The 15,815-nt window shown below is 40.0% G+C and overlaps 1 protein-coding gene across 4 annotated transcripts; it reads left to right on the top strand.

Moving 5' to 3' along the window:
• Positions 1–471: 471 nt before the first annotated feature.
• Positions 472–12,891, top strand: HNRNPK (heterogeneous nuclear ribonucleoprotein K). Of its 4 annotated transcripts, none has more exons than XM_012813707.2 (17): positions 472–624; positions 2,536–2,613; positions 2,707–2,790; positions 3,226–3,323; positions 4,024–4,080; positions 5,559–5,602; positions 6,475–6,547; positions 7,080–7,151; positions 7,657–7,770; positions 8,108–8,236; positions 8,877–9,184; positions 9,285–9,339; positions 9,741–9,824; positions 10,159–10,174; positions 10,253–10,335; positions 10,748–10,917; positions 11,636–12,890. In XM_012813707.2, the coding sequence occupies exons 3-17, from the start codon at positions 2,733–2,735 to the stop codon at positions 11,667–11,669; spliced, it is 1,395 nt and encodes a 464-aa protein (XP_012669161.1). In that variant the 5' UTR covers positions 472–624; positions 2,536–2,613; positions 2,707–2,732; the 3' UTR covers positions 11,670–12,890. The 4 variants fall into 4 exon arrangements, with proteins under 4 accessions (XP_012669161.1, XP_012669164.1, XP_012669156.1 ...); XM_012813710.2 differs by lacking the exon at positions 472–624 and adding an exon at positions 887–974 and having other exon boundaries at positions 11,696–12,891; XM_012813702.2 differs by lacking the exon at positions 472–624 and adding an exon at positions 887–974.
• The last annotated feature ends 2,924 nt before the right edge of the window (positions 12,892–15,815 follow it).

Raw genomic sequence — 15,815 nt, 5'->3', positions numbered from 1 at the left:
CCGAGGCTCGCCCCACGCTTCCCGGATCCCGCCCGAGAACCGCCGGCTGCGACCCCGGACGGGCGCCCCAGACCGTTACCAACAGCGGCCTTCTGAGGCGTGGGCAGGGCCCAGCGAACTTACCGCCGCTCAGCGCTTCCCGCAGCCCGGGCGGGGGTGGGGGGGTGCAGGGGAGTGAGGGAGACGCGAACGGGGACTGTGGAAACCGGGCATCAGTCTGTGCTGAGCACCAACCTGGGCGTTCCGCCTTCCCCTCGCGCAACAGCGGTCCGGGGGCCACGCAACTGTGAAAGCAGGAATCCGTACAGCGCGCCCCTTAATCCTTTTTTGCCGCTTCCCGCCCAATTTGCAGCGCGCTCACGCCCCTCCTCCAACCTCAGGAAAACTCCTTCGGGGCTGGGAAACGCCCCTTCACCACCCTCTCCCTGAGCGCGTGAACTAGACAGTGTCTAGATCTCGCGAGAGGTGCTCCCCCTCCCCTCCCCTCCCCTCAGCTAGTGAGTGAGCTAACGAGAAAGGAGGAGGGCGCTCCAGGCGACAGCACTGCGGACGCCATTATCCTCTGTTTCTCTACTGCACCGACCTCGACGTCTTGCCTGTGTCCCATTTGTTTGCAGCCTATAGGTAATTGGAGTTACTGGGGCTAAGGTATAATTGATTCAGACAGGAGCTTGGCCTCCCTGAAAGGCAGCGTTGACTTTTTCCAAGCTGAGGTTTTCTCTGGCCCTCAGTGGCCTTACAGCCCGAAGGGAGGTGCCGGCGGGGGGCGGAGTTGTCGCCTTCGCCGTCGTTTTAATTGACGCGGTCGTGGACCAATCAGTGCGCCCTCGCACCACCGCCGAAGCCCGGGCAGCCAATCGGGCCCGACGGCGGGGAGGGCGCGAAGAGGCGGGGGAGGGGGGCCTGCGCTCCTTCTCTGTCTAGCTCCGACCGGCTGAGGCGGCGCGACGGGGAAGGGACGGCGGCCTCGCGCGGTGAGGACCGGGGTTGTCCGAGCAGCTCGAGTGGGAGAGGGTCGGAGCCCAGTTTTTCCGCTCGAGGGAGGCCTTCTAGGGGCTGGTCGGGGGTTGGCCGCTTCTCCGAGTGGGAACGTTGCCCGGTTTCCCCTCCCCCCAACCTCCGCCATTTCCTTGAGCGTATATCCGCAGTCCGCGTTGTGGTAGTGGAGACTTCGGGCAATCGCGAGGCATGTAGCTCGGGATGAGCCGTGATTGTGTGGTGTTAGGCATTCGGCGTGTTGTGTGTGAAGAAGAAACGGCCGGCGGACGGCAGGCCGGGGCGGGGGAGGACGCTGCGGCGCCGCCGCTGCTCTCTTTGTGTGGGTCCCGCTGCACCGCGGGCCTCCCGGCCTAGAGTCAGAGCCGGAGCGGGGGAATGGAACGGTCGGGGCTGCCGCGGTGGCTTTGTCTCGGCCGCGGTGGGGGAGGATGCGGGGGGTGAGCTCGCGGGACCGCGTGGTGGGTGGGGGAGGGGGCGGCTCTCGGCTCCGCCTAGTAGCACGTAGTCGCCATTACGCGGGCCGCCATTTCCTGTCGGGTCCGGGTGAGGAGAGGTGCGGCGCGGGTGCTGGCTGCTCGGCCGGGCTCGGTCCTGCGCCTCGGCCGTTGCCGGTCCCGGCGGCGGGAGGGGGAGGGGTGCGTGTTTGCGCCCCGCGGGTCCGGCGGGAACTTGGCGATTTTCGGCGTCTGAGGGACAGTGACTCCAGAACCTGGACGCGCGCGGCACCGTTTTCCTCACAGAGGGACCCTCCTGGTTTTGCTTAAACTTTCTTACGCGAATCGCACGCTTCAGTCGTTAGGAGAGAAATTGATCGACGTTATGGAAGAATGGGAGGCATAGATACTAACCTTCATTTTTTTAGCTCTTTGCTATGTTAGCGATTCTCCTAGTAGAGGCCACATGTCAACTCCTATTAGTCCCCAGAGGGGACCTGAAAAGGCCGTTTGCGGCCTCGTAGCCGTTCCGGCACGTAGTCTTTTTAGCTTTTATGTTGAAGATGTAATGGTTGAGTTACATCTTTTTTGGCCTGAGTCTTCTAGTATTGTATTAGTGTTCAAGGGCTCCGTTAGGTCTGCTGAATGCTAGGATGGTGATGGCAGTTTGGGTCCGGTCCTTTGCCGTTGTGTTCGTAAGCTTTCGACGTTGCAAAGAATGCCATTTAAAGTTAAGAGTCAAAAGAAACCCATAGGCGATTAGAAATTTCGGTGTAGTTTTTCTGGTTAATAAGACGCAGTGTATCTCTTCATAAATGTATGCTTTATGAACAAAACTGAAGCCACCGTTTTAGGCTTCTATAAACCTACAGAACAAAACAGCTAGTTGCTGTGGTGGACAATCCAGTGAATAAAAATTCGTGCCTTGCCTTGATTGCAAATAATCAGGCAGCTTTGAATTTTAAGGCACTAATAATCAAGTTTTAGAAATAACTAGGTTGTTGTATTAGAATCGTCCATTGTGATTAAAAATTAGTGTTGAGTAATAATAAACAAGCAAAACTGATGTTTATGTTGGTTTTTTGTTTGTTTGTTTGTTTAGGCTACAGCGGCATTAGGGTGTCAGTTGTTGGTCCTGCCCAGAACATTTCAGTTCTGCTCTACGAGGACATATAACTTGGTATGTTATGGAACCAGAATCTTTTTTTTTTTTTCTTAAATATAGCTTAATTTCCTGTAAGCCAAATGTACTAGCTTCTTTGTTTTTCAACAGATTGGTGTGTCCATTTAAATAAGAAAATGGAAACCGAACAGCCAGAGGAAACCTTCCCCAACACTGAAACCAATGGTGAATTTGGTGAGAAGACATTTTAATTGTAACAATTTAATGTTTTCTATTTTATCATCATTGTGGTTTAGCTAATTTTAATTCCATAATCAGTTATTTGTTGATTGAATCTATTTACTAATTAATTAGAAGTAAATGATTCGAATAACTAAACTAAAACAGTAGAGAGCCAGTAAGTAGAAACAAATGTATTTTATTTTGTAATTCGTAATCTTTTAAATTATTTTGCTACATTATTTTGTCTTGGAAAATGTAATAATTTATTATATGCAGTGTAAGATCAGGTTAGTGCCTTTGGCCTTTTTAAAAACATAGTTGTGATTAGCAACAAATCTCTTCAAACAGAATGGAGTTGATTTAACTTACAAGTTAAAGCTAAGATGTAATTAAAGTGCCGTTACTTGAAGACTGCTTTCTTTGAAATCTGAACTGCTTGATTTTTAGGTAAGCGTCCTGCAGAAGATATGGAAGAAGAACAAGCATTTAAAAGGTCTAGAAACACTGACGAGATGGTTGAATTACGCATTCTGCTTCAGAGCAAGGTATAGGTTTTATTTTTGAAAATTGGAAGGTGGTTTTATACTCAAGTACAAATTAAGATAGGGTCTAGTCTGGTTTGGCCCTCTGGGAAAGCCATCAAAGCTTTACAGATGAAAGAAGAATGTAAAAGATTTTGTTTAGTACCGTTCTTTCTAAACAGACTTGGAGGCACTAGTAGTTTTCTCATTTCATTAATAAGATATAAGCCCTTGGCTGTAGTGAGCCTCTATAGGTCAAACTGGAAGGGTTGGGAGAGCAGTTATGATTGTTACAGCATTAGTAGATTAAATCTTTATGTCTACCACGTACTGTGGACTCCTTAGGAAACATCTTAGTTGGCAGTTTACCTGATAGCTTTATTACTTGACAATATGGAGGTATCTATTAGTCTTGAATTCTTTGATTTATTTTTGTCAAAGAATGCTACAAAATTAATCTGTGATTAAGTTTTATGCGCAGAATGAATTTCTGGCATTGGAGATGCCAGATCTTAAACCATTTAGTCCTTAAAGTGCTTAGAATCATATTTTTGTCCTTCACAGAATTATTTTTATATCCCCAAATAGATTTTTAGCCTGATTAAAAAAGATAGAGGGGTTTTGGGGGTTTTTTGGTTTTTGTTTTTTTTTTTTCATTAAACTTCAGTGCATGAGTAGACAGATTTTAAGGAAAGGCAAAATAATACTTTGTCTTTGTCTTCAGAATGCTGGGGCAGTGATTGGAAAAGGAGGCAAGAATATTAAGGCTCTCCGTACTGACGTAAGTATTAAAGAGTTTATAGTACTACACAAGCAGCTTCAGTTTGTGTTTCTAGAAATTTTAAAGACTTACATCATAGAAGTCCATTTAATAGTTTAGCTACAAGACATTTATAATAATTGATTACATAGATGATTTCAAGGTTTGCCATTCCTGTTTTATTGAACAAAAGCCCAGATTGAGTAGGATAGAGGATTTATATTAAACCTCTTCACCGTCTAATAAGAGTCTACCACCAAATTATTCACTTCCACAAAGATAACATGTTAATTACAAATAGCAGCAAAATGTAAGAAAATAAAACATTGATTGCACCATTTCCCATGTGTGAATCAATTACAGTATTAAGAAACATTGCAGGTGGCTGATTAAATCCAGAAGTTTTTTATTTTCTTTTTTTTTTTTTTTTGAAGTCCATCTGTTCTATAAAAGTTTGCACATGGAACACAAAGAATTTAGTGTTGAGGTTGCATGATTTAAAGACAGATTAGGCACTTAATATTATAATTGAGAAACTGTTTTGTCAATGCCTATAATTCCAGTCTTCATATTTTATAGTGGGTTGACTCTTGTGATTAGACACATTAAATGTTGACATTGCCAGAAGTGAGCATATTTATAGGACTTGACTACACCAAAATTGATATTTTTTTCTCATAATGTACACATTTCTTACTGTTTTTCTTGCTAAAATTGCGGCAAATGATAGCTTTGTGTTGAGTACTTATTTGACAGTATTTCATTTCTCTCTTGGTCGCAGATCTTTGTATGTTCCTCTTGATTACTGTGAACTGAACTTTAAAAAATACGTTTAAAATTTTACAAACTCGCCTGTTAGGATCTAGGAATGCGTTTTAAATCTCCAGAAAACTAAACCAGTCTTTTATTACTTAGGGTTTTTGGTGGTGTGGGAATTTTTGTTTTGTCTTTTACAAGCCTCTCTCCTCTTAATCCAGATGTTACCTATAATTATCTGGGTTATTAATTTCCCCGTTTCCTCAGGAATTTCAGTAAACTTTGAGTCACGACAGGTTTTGTGTCTACCCTCATGAGCCAGCCTGCTACTGAAGCATCGTTTGTTTTTTAAAAAACTAGAACCATCATTTGAGGTCCTTATGTTAAGCCACAGTCAGCTATAGAGAAGTCCATTATTGTGTTAGTCTTCAGAACAACTTAAGCTTGTTTCATTAATTGAGAGTATGAGTATAGTTTGTATTAAATTAAAATTTATTGCTTTTCCCCCTTTTCCCTCTCCTTGTTTTTTTGGCCATATATCTCCGTTGCCCATGTACTGGATCGACTTACCCCTGCGTTGCCCACCATGACGTTGGCCCATCCGCCCCTGAACGCCCATGTGAAAACCCTGGTTGGCTATGCCCAAAAATGTGCTCGTTGCCAAACGGGTACCATACTTGACAACTTCTGATTGAATGCCCATGCCCAATGCCAACATCCACGAACGCCAATGACCAATGCAGTACAATGCCAGTGTTTCAGTCCCAGACAGCAGTGGCCCCGAGCGGTATGTCCCAACAGTTTATGCCTCACTGCCTGATTAGAAAGAGAGAAATGTATTTTATTACCTGCCTTTTATATAATTAAATAGTATCCCCTTTAGACGGTGTATTGTTTTTCAAGTTTCTGTCTTATTTTCCCCATTAAGTCTTTTTGTCACTGAACTTTTACCGTGAGTTGCCCACCCAAACGATCCACTAATTTTATTTCGATGGAAGGAGCACAGCTTCAAGTGTTGCATATTTGCTGCATTGTAAATCAAATTGTTACCAAAATAGTCTCTCGCTCTGTCTTTGTGGCCCACCTTGCTTCCCAACATTGCCTGTTCATAATTTTTTCTGATGAAATGCTAACTCTGGTTCACTTTCCTTCACTTCTCATTTGTGTTGTCTTTGTTTTGTCTTGCATTTGTATTTGTTTTCTTGCAGAGCCCATTAGTGATCTAATTTCTAACTGGTATTCATAACCTTACTCCAGATACAGTGTTCACCACTTGCATATTCCCCCACTTTGCCTAAGAGAAGGTGTGCCAGTTTTACCAATGTAACAGCGAGGGTATTCCTTAACTTAGTGGTGGCGGGGAAGATGAATATTCAACTCTGCTTCAGTTCTGGTCAATTTATTGCCCACTTAATCTGAGCCCTTCCAAAAGCCCATTCTCTCTGTCTCTCTGCAAGTCTCCTAATATTGTTATCATGTCTGTATTGGGTATAAAACAAAATGCATGTCAAAAATCTATGAATAGGCTACTTTAAATGGGGACTGTTAAATAATAAATGTTACATCTCTGTAAAAGTTTGTGACTACTGATGGCACGCACAAAACTCATTTTTCTTTTTCACCTTTTTTGTACTATCTGGTATTTGTGATATTTGACAGCATATTGAGTATCAGTGCTGATATTGAAACAATTGGAGAAATTCTGAAGAAAATCATCCCTACCTTGGAAGAGGTAGGCTCTTTTTTTGTTTTTTATGTATTTGACAATATGGGGGGAATATTTAAAGTATGTTGTATTGATGCATAGTAAGGGGGGTGGAGAAATGGATATATAACAGTTTGTAGCAGTTACCTTACAATCTGCAAAATAATGTGCAGCATTACTATAGGTAAATCATTTGTTCAAAAATACAGGCTGGCCACTCTAGGAGCAAATATGAGCTACCTGTGGTCGTGCACTTTTCATAGATTTAGAGTATATACTATAGCTTTTGGTTTTAGAAGTGGGGTTTTTTAATTAGAAAATTACAGAAATAAGTTGAAAAGGAAAATGTACTTAGCTCTGTCAAGTTAAAGGATTTTTAAGATTGTATTTAATCATTTTATTTATTGGGTGTAATTTAAATTTTACGTTGTTAATGTTGATAAGCAGTTTCTCTTTAATAATGTAGATTTAAAATGTTGTAGTAGCTTTACCAATATATGCGACAATAGCCTGATCACGCTAGACACTTAACCTATTACTCTTATTTTTCTACTTTCAGGGCCTGCAGTTGCCATCACCCACTGCAACCAGCCAGCTCCCGCTCGAATCTGATGCTGTGGAATGCTTAAATGTATGTCATAGTGCCATTGAACCCCACTGAAGTATGGAGCCTGGCCCATAGGATCGATTGTATTTTTAACATAGTGTACTTTTCCCGTCTCTATAGAAAAGGCTTAAAACATGATATGTGAATGGTCTTACAACTCAACTGTTGACCCTGCTCCATGCTGCAGTGGGAATTAACTACATTTGCAAAGTGCTTTGCAGTCATTTTTATTATGGTGTTATTTGAATGTTAATAATAATTTTGTGGTAACAGCGACATGCTAAATGGCTGCAGTGTGGGTATGGTGTTGCAGGACCTGAAAATAAAATAGTTTTTTAAGGTGGTGCAGAATGTCCTTTTTGGGCCTGGCTATTGAGGATAATAAGCACATAACTGGTAAAGTTATTGAAATAATATAAATTCAGGTTGCTCACTGCAACAGTATATTAATTGTTATGCTTATAGCAGATAAGTGTGTATTGGGGAATTGTTGGTTTGAGGCTAAAATTTTATAACTCTCCCTCCACAGTACCAGCACTATAAAGGAAGTGACTTTGACTGCGAGTTGAGACTGTTGATTCATCAGAGTCTGGCAGGAGGAATTATTGGGGTGAAAGGTGCTAAAATCAAAGAACTTCGAGAGGTAAAGCACTACTTTGTATTCTACCATATTCTGTAGTGGGAAATAATTTTTTATAGACGACTTGGTTCTGTGGGATTCTCACATTTCCCCCCCCCACCCCACCCCGAATTCCCTCCCTAGGCTTATCACTTTATCTGGTTTGCTGTTAAAATAACAAAAGGCATAACTTAAGCTAGGTCAAAAATTTTACTCCCATTGCAAAGTCCTATAGTAATAAATTTTATGGTAAGGGGAGATTGTTAAATTTAGTCATAAATTTCTCTGAGCATGAGAGACCTACTTTTCACTGCACTTTATTTCTTCTGATTTTGTGTGTGTGTGTGTGAATGTATTACAGAACACTCAAACAACAATCAAGCTGTTCCAGGAATGCTGTCCTCATTCCACTGACAGAGTCGTTCTTATTGGAGGAAAACCTGATAGAGTCGTAGAGTGCATAAAGATCATCCTTGATCTCATATCTGAGGTATTTAAGAACATTTATTACATTTTTTTCTCAAACATATGTTCTGCAAAAGTAGTTATAGAATGTTTAGGCAAATAATTTTGCTCTTTCCCTGGTAATTTTCTGTCACCTAGCTTCAGCCATCACCTTCACTTAGAAATGGGTTTGGGAAAGTGTGGAGAATAATCATTACATCATTGGTGATGATATTTTATAGGCTTGCATATTCTAATCAAGTTCCCTGTAGTATGGCTTATATCTTTATAGTGTACTGCACAGCGTTCCCGTCTATTGTGTATGGATTGATTAGTTTTGCCGTAGGTACCAGGTCTGTTAGGATAGTCACTGCATAGACCACATATTGTCATAAGTGCATCATAGCTTTTGAATATAAAATACAAGAGGTAATTTATGGTGTCTTAGGATCTAAGGGTAAAAAGTAAGCTTCTGTTTCTTACCTAGCAGGGAATAAAACTCACTTTTGTTTAGAATTCACCAAAAGTATTGCATTGTTAAATCTTTTCTTTCCTACTATTATCTTTGCCATATTCCTATCTGTGCTCTAGTACCTCTTTCTTGGGGAAAATAAACTTGTTAAAAGAGGAGTTGGTGTGAACTAAGGCTTTTTTTTTGGTCTATAACGTCATGTTTCTGTTTTTAGTCTCCCATCAAAGGACGTGCACAGCCTTATGATCCCAATTTTTATGATGAAACCTATGACTATGGTGGTTTTACGATGATGTTTGATGACCGCCGTGGACGGCCCGTGGGATTCCCAATGCGAGGAAGAGGTGGTTTTGACAGAATGCCTCCTGGTCGGGGTGGGCGTCCCATGCCTCCATCTAGAAGAGATTATGATGACATGAGCCCTCGTAGAGGACCACCTCCCCCTCCTCCTGGACGAGGTGGCCGGGGTGGTAGCAGAGCTCGGAATCTCCCTCTACCTCCACCACCACCACCTAGAGGAGGGTAAGTTTTTTTCATTTACAGATTTTGGGGGAGATGGGGTAGACTTTGATGTGTGTAATGTGTAAACAAGTTAAGATTACAACAAGTACTGTGCTTGCAGAGATCTAATGGCCTATGACAGAAGAGGAAGACCTGGGGACCGTTACGATGGAATGGTAAGAACGAGTGTGGGAGCTATAAGAATACTTAACATTGAGCGGCACCTGTGGTTCAAAGGAGTAGGGTGCTGGCCCCATATACCAGAGGTGGCGGGTTCAAATCAAGCCCTGACCCCACCAAAAAAACCTTTTTGTCAAAGATCATGGTACTTGAAAGGCTTTTCTTAGAAATCAATTTTTTAGGTAGCCATTTAAATCATTTTTGTTAGTTGCTGTGGGAGTATTGATAAGACTTTTATTAAATTGTCTGCAGGCCGCTCCCCAGCAAATACATATTTATTGTCTTGATACATACTTTTCTATATTATCAATGTGAAATGGAAATAAAACAGATAAAATAGTGGCTGTATAGCAAATACAATGCAGGTTCATGTTACTGTTTCTGTGTCTTAATACAGGTTGGTTTCAGTGCTGATGAAACTTGGGATTCTGCAATAGATACATGGAGCCCATCAGAATGGCAGATGGCTTATGAACCACAGGTTGAGTATCCTGGGTGTTGACATGTATATCTGTAACTAAAGATGCTTACCTGCTCAGCAATAAGAATTTTATTCCCTCTCATGTAATGGTCTGGTTTTTTGAATACCTCTAAGTTCTTTTTGTTTTTCCACCAAGGATTTGTATTCTGAAATTTACTTAAAGGAAAAATAAATGGGGTAGGGGGGATGTGAAAGGACTTTTATCCTGAAGGGTTTTTGAATATTAAAATAGTGAAGATTAATTTTGAACTGAAGGGGTTTTTTGAATATTAAAATATTTGAAGATTAATTTTGAAGGCAAAGTAATTTTGTATTTTTTTCTTTCTGTTTTTAGGGTGGCTCCGGATATGGTAAGTTTGCTCCCTTGTGAAATCAAAACATTAATTTAATACTTTTTAAATGAACTTGATGCTCATTATTTAAATCAGATTATTCCTATGCAGGGGGTCGTGGCTCATATGGTGATCTTGGTGGACCTATTATTACTACACAAGTAACTATTCCCAAAGATGTAAGTACCTTTAAATACTACCAGGAACATTTAGTGAATCATTGCCTCTTTTTGTACATTTTCTTTAATTTCAAAAGGTTTTAACAAAGAAAAAAAAACAGTACTATTTTAGGATTAATGTTATGTTGATAAAGTAAGATAGCATTCTATAATTTGAGTCTTTTTGAGTGGAGTTCAGTGCTACTACTAAAAAAGTTAAGACAGTTTTCCATAAAGCCCTTAATTAGTTTATTAAAGGAAATATTAATGTGTGGTATGAAGACAGGATAATCCAAACTTCAGTTTAGGGGGTATAAGACAATGATTTCTGAATAAGTGACTATAAAATTAACACTCTTGGTTATCACTGAAAATACAGGTAATAAATTTTCTTTAAAAGTATATCATAAACACTTCTTAAAAATCTTTTCAGTTGGCTGGATCTATTATTGGCAAAGGTGGTCAGCGGATTAAACAAATCCGTCATGAGTCGGGAGCTTCCATCAAAATCGATGAGCCTTTAGAAGGATCCGAAGATCGGATCATTACCATTACAGGAACACAGGACCAGATACAGAATGCACAGTATTTACTGCAGAACAGGTCAGTTTTAAGTTTAGCTCTGCATTAGCGTATACTTACACTAAAAACTTGAAAAGCTTTTCTTCTCAATTGGTTTTTTCTTTTAGAAGCCATGGTGTCTCAACCTTTTGGGGACCTAACTTCTAAACATTCTAATAGCTTTGTCTTAATTTTCTTCTGCTCTCTTACTAAAAACGAAGACAATACTAATCTTGCTGGAAGAAGCCTTAACCAAGCAAACTTCTCATTTCTCTGGTGAAAACTGCTGCCAAAACCACTTGTTAACAAATTATACAGAGCCTGTAGAAAATAATAGAAGATTCATTGGATGTTGGCCTAGTTCTGTGTGGAAGACTAGTGATTTTGTTGTTTTTAGATAAGTAAATTGACAACAAATCACAGTCTGCCATATGGCACAGGCCATGCCTCTACAGGACAAATGATTGGTGCTGTAAAAAATGCAGCATTTCACACCTCACTGGCATTCTTTGTCTTTTCTACCAAATATTAACAACTTTCGATTTCATTTTCTTAATTCTGCTCTACTAATGTCTGGTTTACTATTAATCCTTTTCCTTGAATTTTATATTGCTTTGATTTGTGATTGCTAGTTTTTTAATTCTTCTAATTGTACTGGACATGTTTATCATTTTAATTTAGCGTTGAAATTGTCTTAATGCTGATTAAGATGTTACGAACAAAAAATTCTAATTCGCACTTTTTTTCTTTTCTTTTATAGTGTGAAGCAGTATGCAGATGTTGAAGGATTCTAATGCAAGATATTTTTTCTTTTTTATAGTGTGAAGCAGTATTCTGGAAAGTTTTTCTAAGACTAGTGAAGAACTGAAGGAGTCCTGCATCTTTTTTTTTTTATCTGCTTCTGTTTAAAAAGCCAACATTCCTCTGCTTCATAGGTGTTCTGCATTTGAGGTGTAGTGAAATCTTTGCTGTTCACCAGATGTAATGTTTTAGTTCCTTACAAACAGGGTTGGGGGGGGGAAGGGCGTGCAAAAACTAACATTGAAATTTTGAAACAGCAGCAGAGTGAGTGAATTTTATTTTTTGTTCATTGTTGGTGGTTTAAAAAGTTCCCCCCATGTAATAATTGTGAACACCTTGCTTTGTGGTCACTGTAACATTTGGGGGGTGGGACAGGGAGGAAAAGTAACAATAGTCCACATGTCCCTGGCATCTGTTCAGAGCAGTGTGCAGAATGTTATGCTCTTTTGTAAGAAACGTTTTATGATTTTTAAAATAAATTTAGTGAACCTATTTTTGGTGGTCATTTTTTTTTTTAAGGCAGTCATTCTTCAGATGGTGGCTGAATTTCCAACCCATCTCCAAACTAAACACTAAGTTTGATTTTCAGCTCTGTTGGATATTAGTGCATCTCTTCTTGGACATAGGCAAAATACTTTGGCAAATTCAGTTCTGATGATTTCTTGATGGTTTAAAAAAGTCTATTGCTGGGAAGAAATTCCATCATACATGTTCATGCTTATAATAAGCTGGGGATTTTTTGTTTGTTGCAAATGCTTGCCCCTACTTTTCAACAATTTTCTGTTAGTAATTGTAAAAAACCAAGGTGGGGAGCAGTGCTACATATTGGGTACTGGTAGAAGTATATACCAGAAGCCTAATTGGCAGCAAGTTTTATTAATTAAAATAACACTTGGTTATGGAAGTGACTGATGCTGAATAAATTCTGATTATTTTTATTAGATAATTTCTCACCTATAGACTTAAACTGTCAACTTGCTAGTGTCTATTAGTTAAACTTTGTAATATATATATATATTCTTGTTTTTCCATTGTATGCAAATTGAAAGAAAAAGATGTACCATTTCTCTGTTGTATGTTGGATTATGTAGGAAATGTTTGTGTACAATTCAAAAAAATGAAAAAAGTTCCTGTGGATGTTTTGTGTAGTATCTTGGCATTTGTATTGATAGTTAAAAATTCACTTCCAAATAAATAAAACTCCCATGATGCTAGATTTTGTGTGCCCAATTTGAACAAGGGTTGATTGACACCTGTAAAATTTGTTGAAACCCTCTTACAAGGAAATACAGTAATGTTAAATTATATAATTTTTGTGTGAAGTGTTTTTCTAGCATTTATAAATCTGATAGGGGTGGTAGATAGAATTCCAACAGTTGGGCTCTTTATTATAGGGGACTTCTAGCAAAATGAGAGCCTAATCATTAACCAGTTTTTACAGTCTTCATGTTAACTGAGAGTTACGTGGGGGGTTTTGGGGTTTTTTTTTTTTTTTTTCCTATAGCTCTAGTTTACCATTTGGGAGTATCAAAGATAATGTAAAAGTAACTTTAGAGTCCTGGCTCATCTCTAAAATTACCTGTTAATCTCCAGCTGTCCAGAAAACTTGAACAGATTAACAATTATTAAGGAAAAGGAGTTGTGGGTATAATTACACTTTCTTAAACTTAAGAGACTTGTGTATAGTTAAGTTGGACAACTCTGCAATACATTCTAGTAGTTAAGCAAATATGCTCAATTAGAATTTAAAGATTGGGCATGGTGGCTCAAGCCAGCACTGGGAGGCTGATGCTGGCAAATTGCCTGAGCTCACAGGTTAGAGATCAGCCCTGAGCAAGAGGGAGACCCAGTATCAAAAAAATAGCCAGGCTTTCTGTTGTGCCCCTGTAGTCCCAGCTACTTGAGGCTGAGGCAAGAGGATCGCTTTTGAGCCCAGGAGTTGTGAGCTAGGACCCCTTGGCACTATCAGGGGTGACAAAGTAAGACTGAGTCAAAAAAATCCGGTGGCAATCCAACTCCCCATAGTTTTGACAAGGACAGAATGTTCTCTTAGTAAAGTTGAAATAAAAGTGAAAAGATGATGGAACTAGTGAATGGTACCTGTCATGTAGTTTCTCCAAAGGTGGAATTAGGAAGAACTGCCACCTGGGTGTTATTTATATTTAGCCTCCCCCTTGGGTATTCTAACTGGATGAGTTGAGGTTTCTTACATGAAATGAGCTGTTCTCCCTAGAGAAAATTTACCAGTGACATTTTAGTCAATTGTTACTCCTATTGGAGGAAAGTCACTGAACTAGTGTACTGGCTTCAAAGCTTTCATCAGTCATTTTTTTATTTTTTTGCAGAGACAAGGGTCTCACTTTGATGCCCTTGGTAGAATGTTGTGGTGTCAACACAGGTCACAGCAACCTCCAGTTCCTGGGCTTAAGGGATTCTCTTGCCTCAGCCTCCCAAGTAGATGGGGCTACAGGCGCCTTGCCACAGCACCAGGCTATTTTTTGGTTGCTGTTCAGCAAAGGTCAGGTTTGAACCTGCCACCCTTGGTGTATGTGGCCGGCACCCTACTCACTGAGCCACAGGCACCGCCCTCATCAGCCATTTTAAAATGTTATGAAACACATGGACTATTCTGAAAATGTCATTTTTGGCTTTTAAATTCAGTCCTTGAAAATATGAACCTACTGAAGAGTACCTGTAAGTGATAACGGGCATAATACTTTGGGAGGAGATTTTGCATTGTTACTATTTTAGTTTTTAATTGTGGAAACATTACAACTGTATATTTGTGGGTGCCTGTGATGTTTTGATGGAAGGGTATAAAGTAACGGTTATCCCAACACCTCAGGCATTTTGTCATTTTTTGGCACTATTGGTGAATCAAATTGTGTTTTAAGTTGGACAGGGAATTGAGATAAGTTGAGAACATTTTTCAAGGAGGGTGAGAGAAGTAAATATACGCTCTTAAAATTGCTTAAATGAAACACCGCCAATTTTGTAAGGAGCAACTAGTACATACACTAACTGAAGCTTTAAGAAATTTTTAGCAAATGTCAAGTTTTTTTAAAAATGTTTTTAGTGTGTCTTTGAAAGTATTACCAAAATATCGACAGACATGTTGGAAGGAAGCTAAGTTCCACCAGAATTTAATGATGATTTATGATAGTCTCAGACTTGATCACTGATATCGCTGGGATCATAGAATCAGAAAACCAAAATGTGATTTTTCTTTTGAAAAATCCAGTCAAGTCTGGATGCAGTGGCTCATGCCTGTAATCCTAGTACTCTGGGAGGCTGAAGAGAAAGGATCTCCTGAACTTAGAGGAGTTCAAGACTGGCCTGAACAAGAGCCAAGACCCTGTCCCTACTAAATAAATTAGCCAGGTATTGTGGATGGGCCCTGTATTGCTAGCTACTTGGGAGGCTGAAGGAAGAGGATATCTTAAACTCAGGAGTTGAGAGGTTGCTGCAAGCTAGGTTGACTCCAGGCCATTCTAACCTGGGCAATAGAATAAGACTGCCTCAAATAAATACATAATTACATACCTTTCAGTGCTTTGTCTTAACCATTTTTAGTACTCAGGGAAATTTATTCCGCACAAGTAAGTTGTGAATTGCTTAAGATTCCTGGTAGATAAAGAGGCCTTTATTTTAAATTTTCTATTAGAATGTTAGACCAATGAAAACTGCCCGTTGTTGAGGATCATCAAAAATTTTTTAGCCAGGCATCTATAGTCTCAGTTACTTGGGAGGCTGAGACAAGATGATCTCTTGAGCCCCAAGAGTTTGAGGTTACTCTGAGCTATAATGCCATGACACTCAACTCCAGGGTGACTGAGTGAGGCTCTCTGTCTCAAAAAAATATTGGAAAGGTGTTGAGTCTTTGTGGTTGAAAACTGAATCAACCTTAAATATTGTATTTTTTCAGCTCCCCTTTATTAGAGTTTTTCCATTACTGGCAAGTTTGAAGTAAAATTGGCTGATTTTTCTTGGTGATGCTGAGTTTTTGGAAAGCAATATTACAGTGTTTCTCAAATTGTGTTCCCAGGACCACCTTCAGAATCTGGGGTGCTGGTTTAAAATGCAAGTTCTAGACACTTTGTCAGCTCTACTGAATTACAATTTCTATAAGCCACCAAAAA

This window comes from Otolemur garnettii, unplaced genomic scaffold (assembly GCF_000181295.1).
Source record: "Otolemur garnettii isolate 467f Iridium unplaced genomic scaffold, OtoGar3 scaffold00006, whole genome shotgun sequence".
Taxonomy (NCBI): Eukaryota; Metazoa; Chordata; class Mammalia; order Primates; family Galagidae; genus Otolemur; species Otolemur garnettii.
The sequence above is the reverse complement of the archived record's forward strand: the minus strand, read 5'-3'. Positions and strand labels throughout refer to the sequence as shown.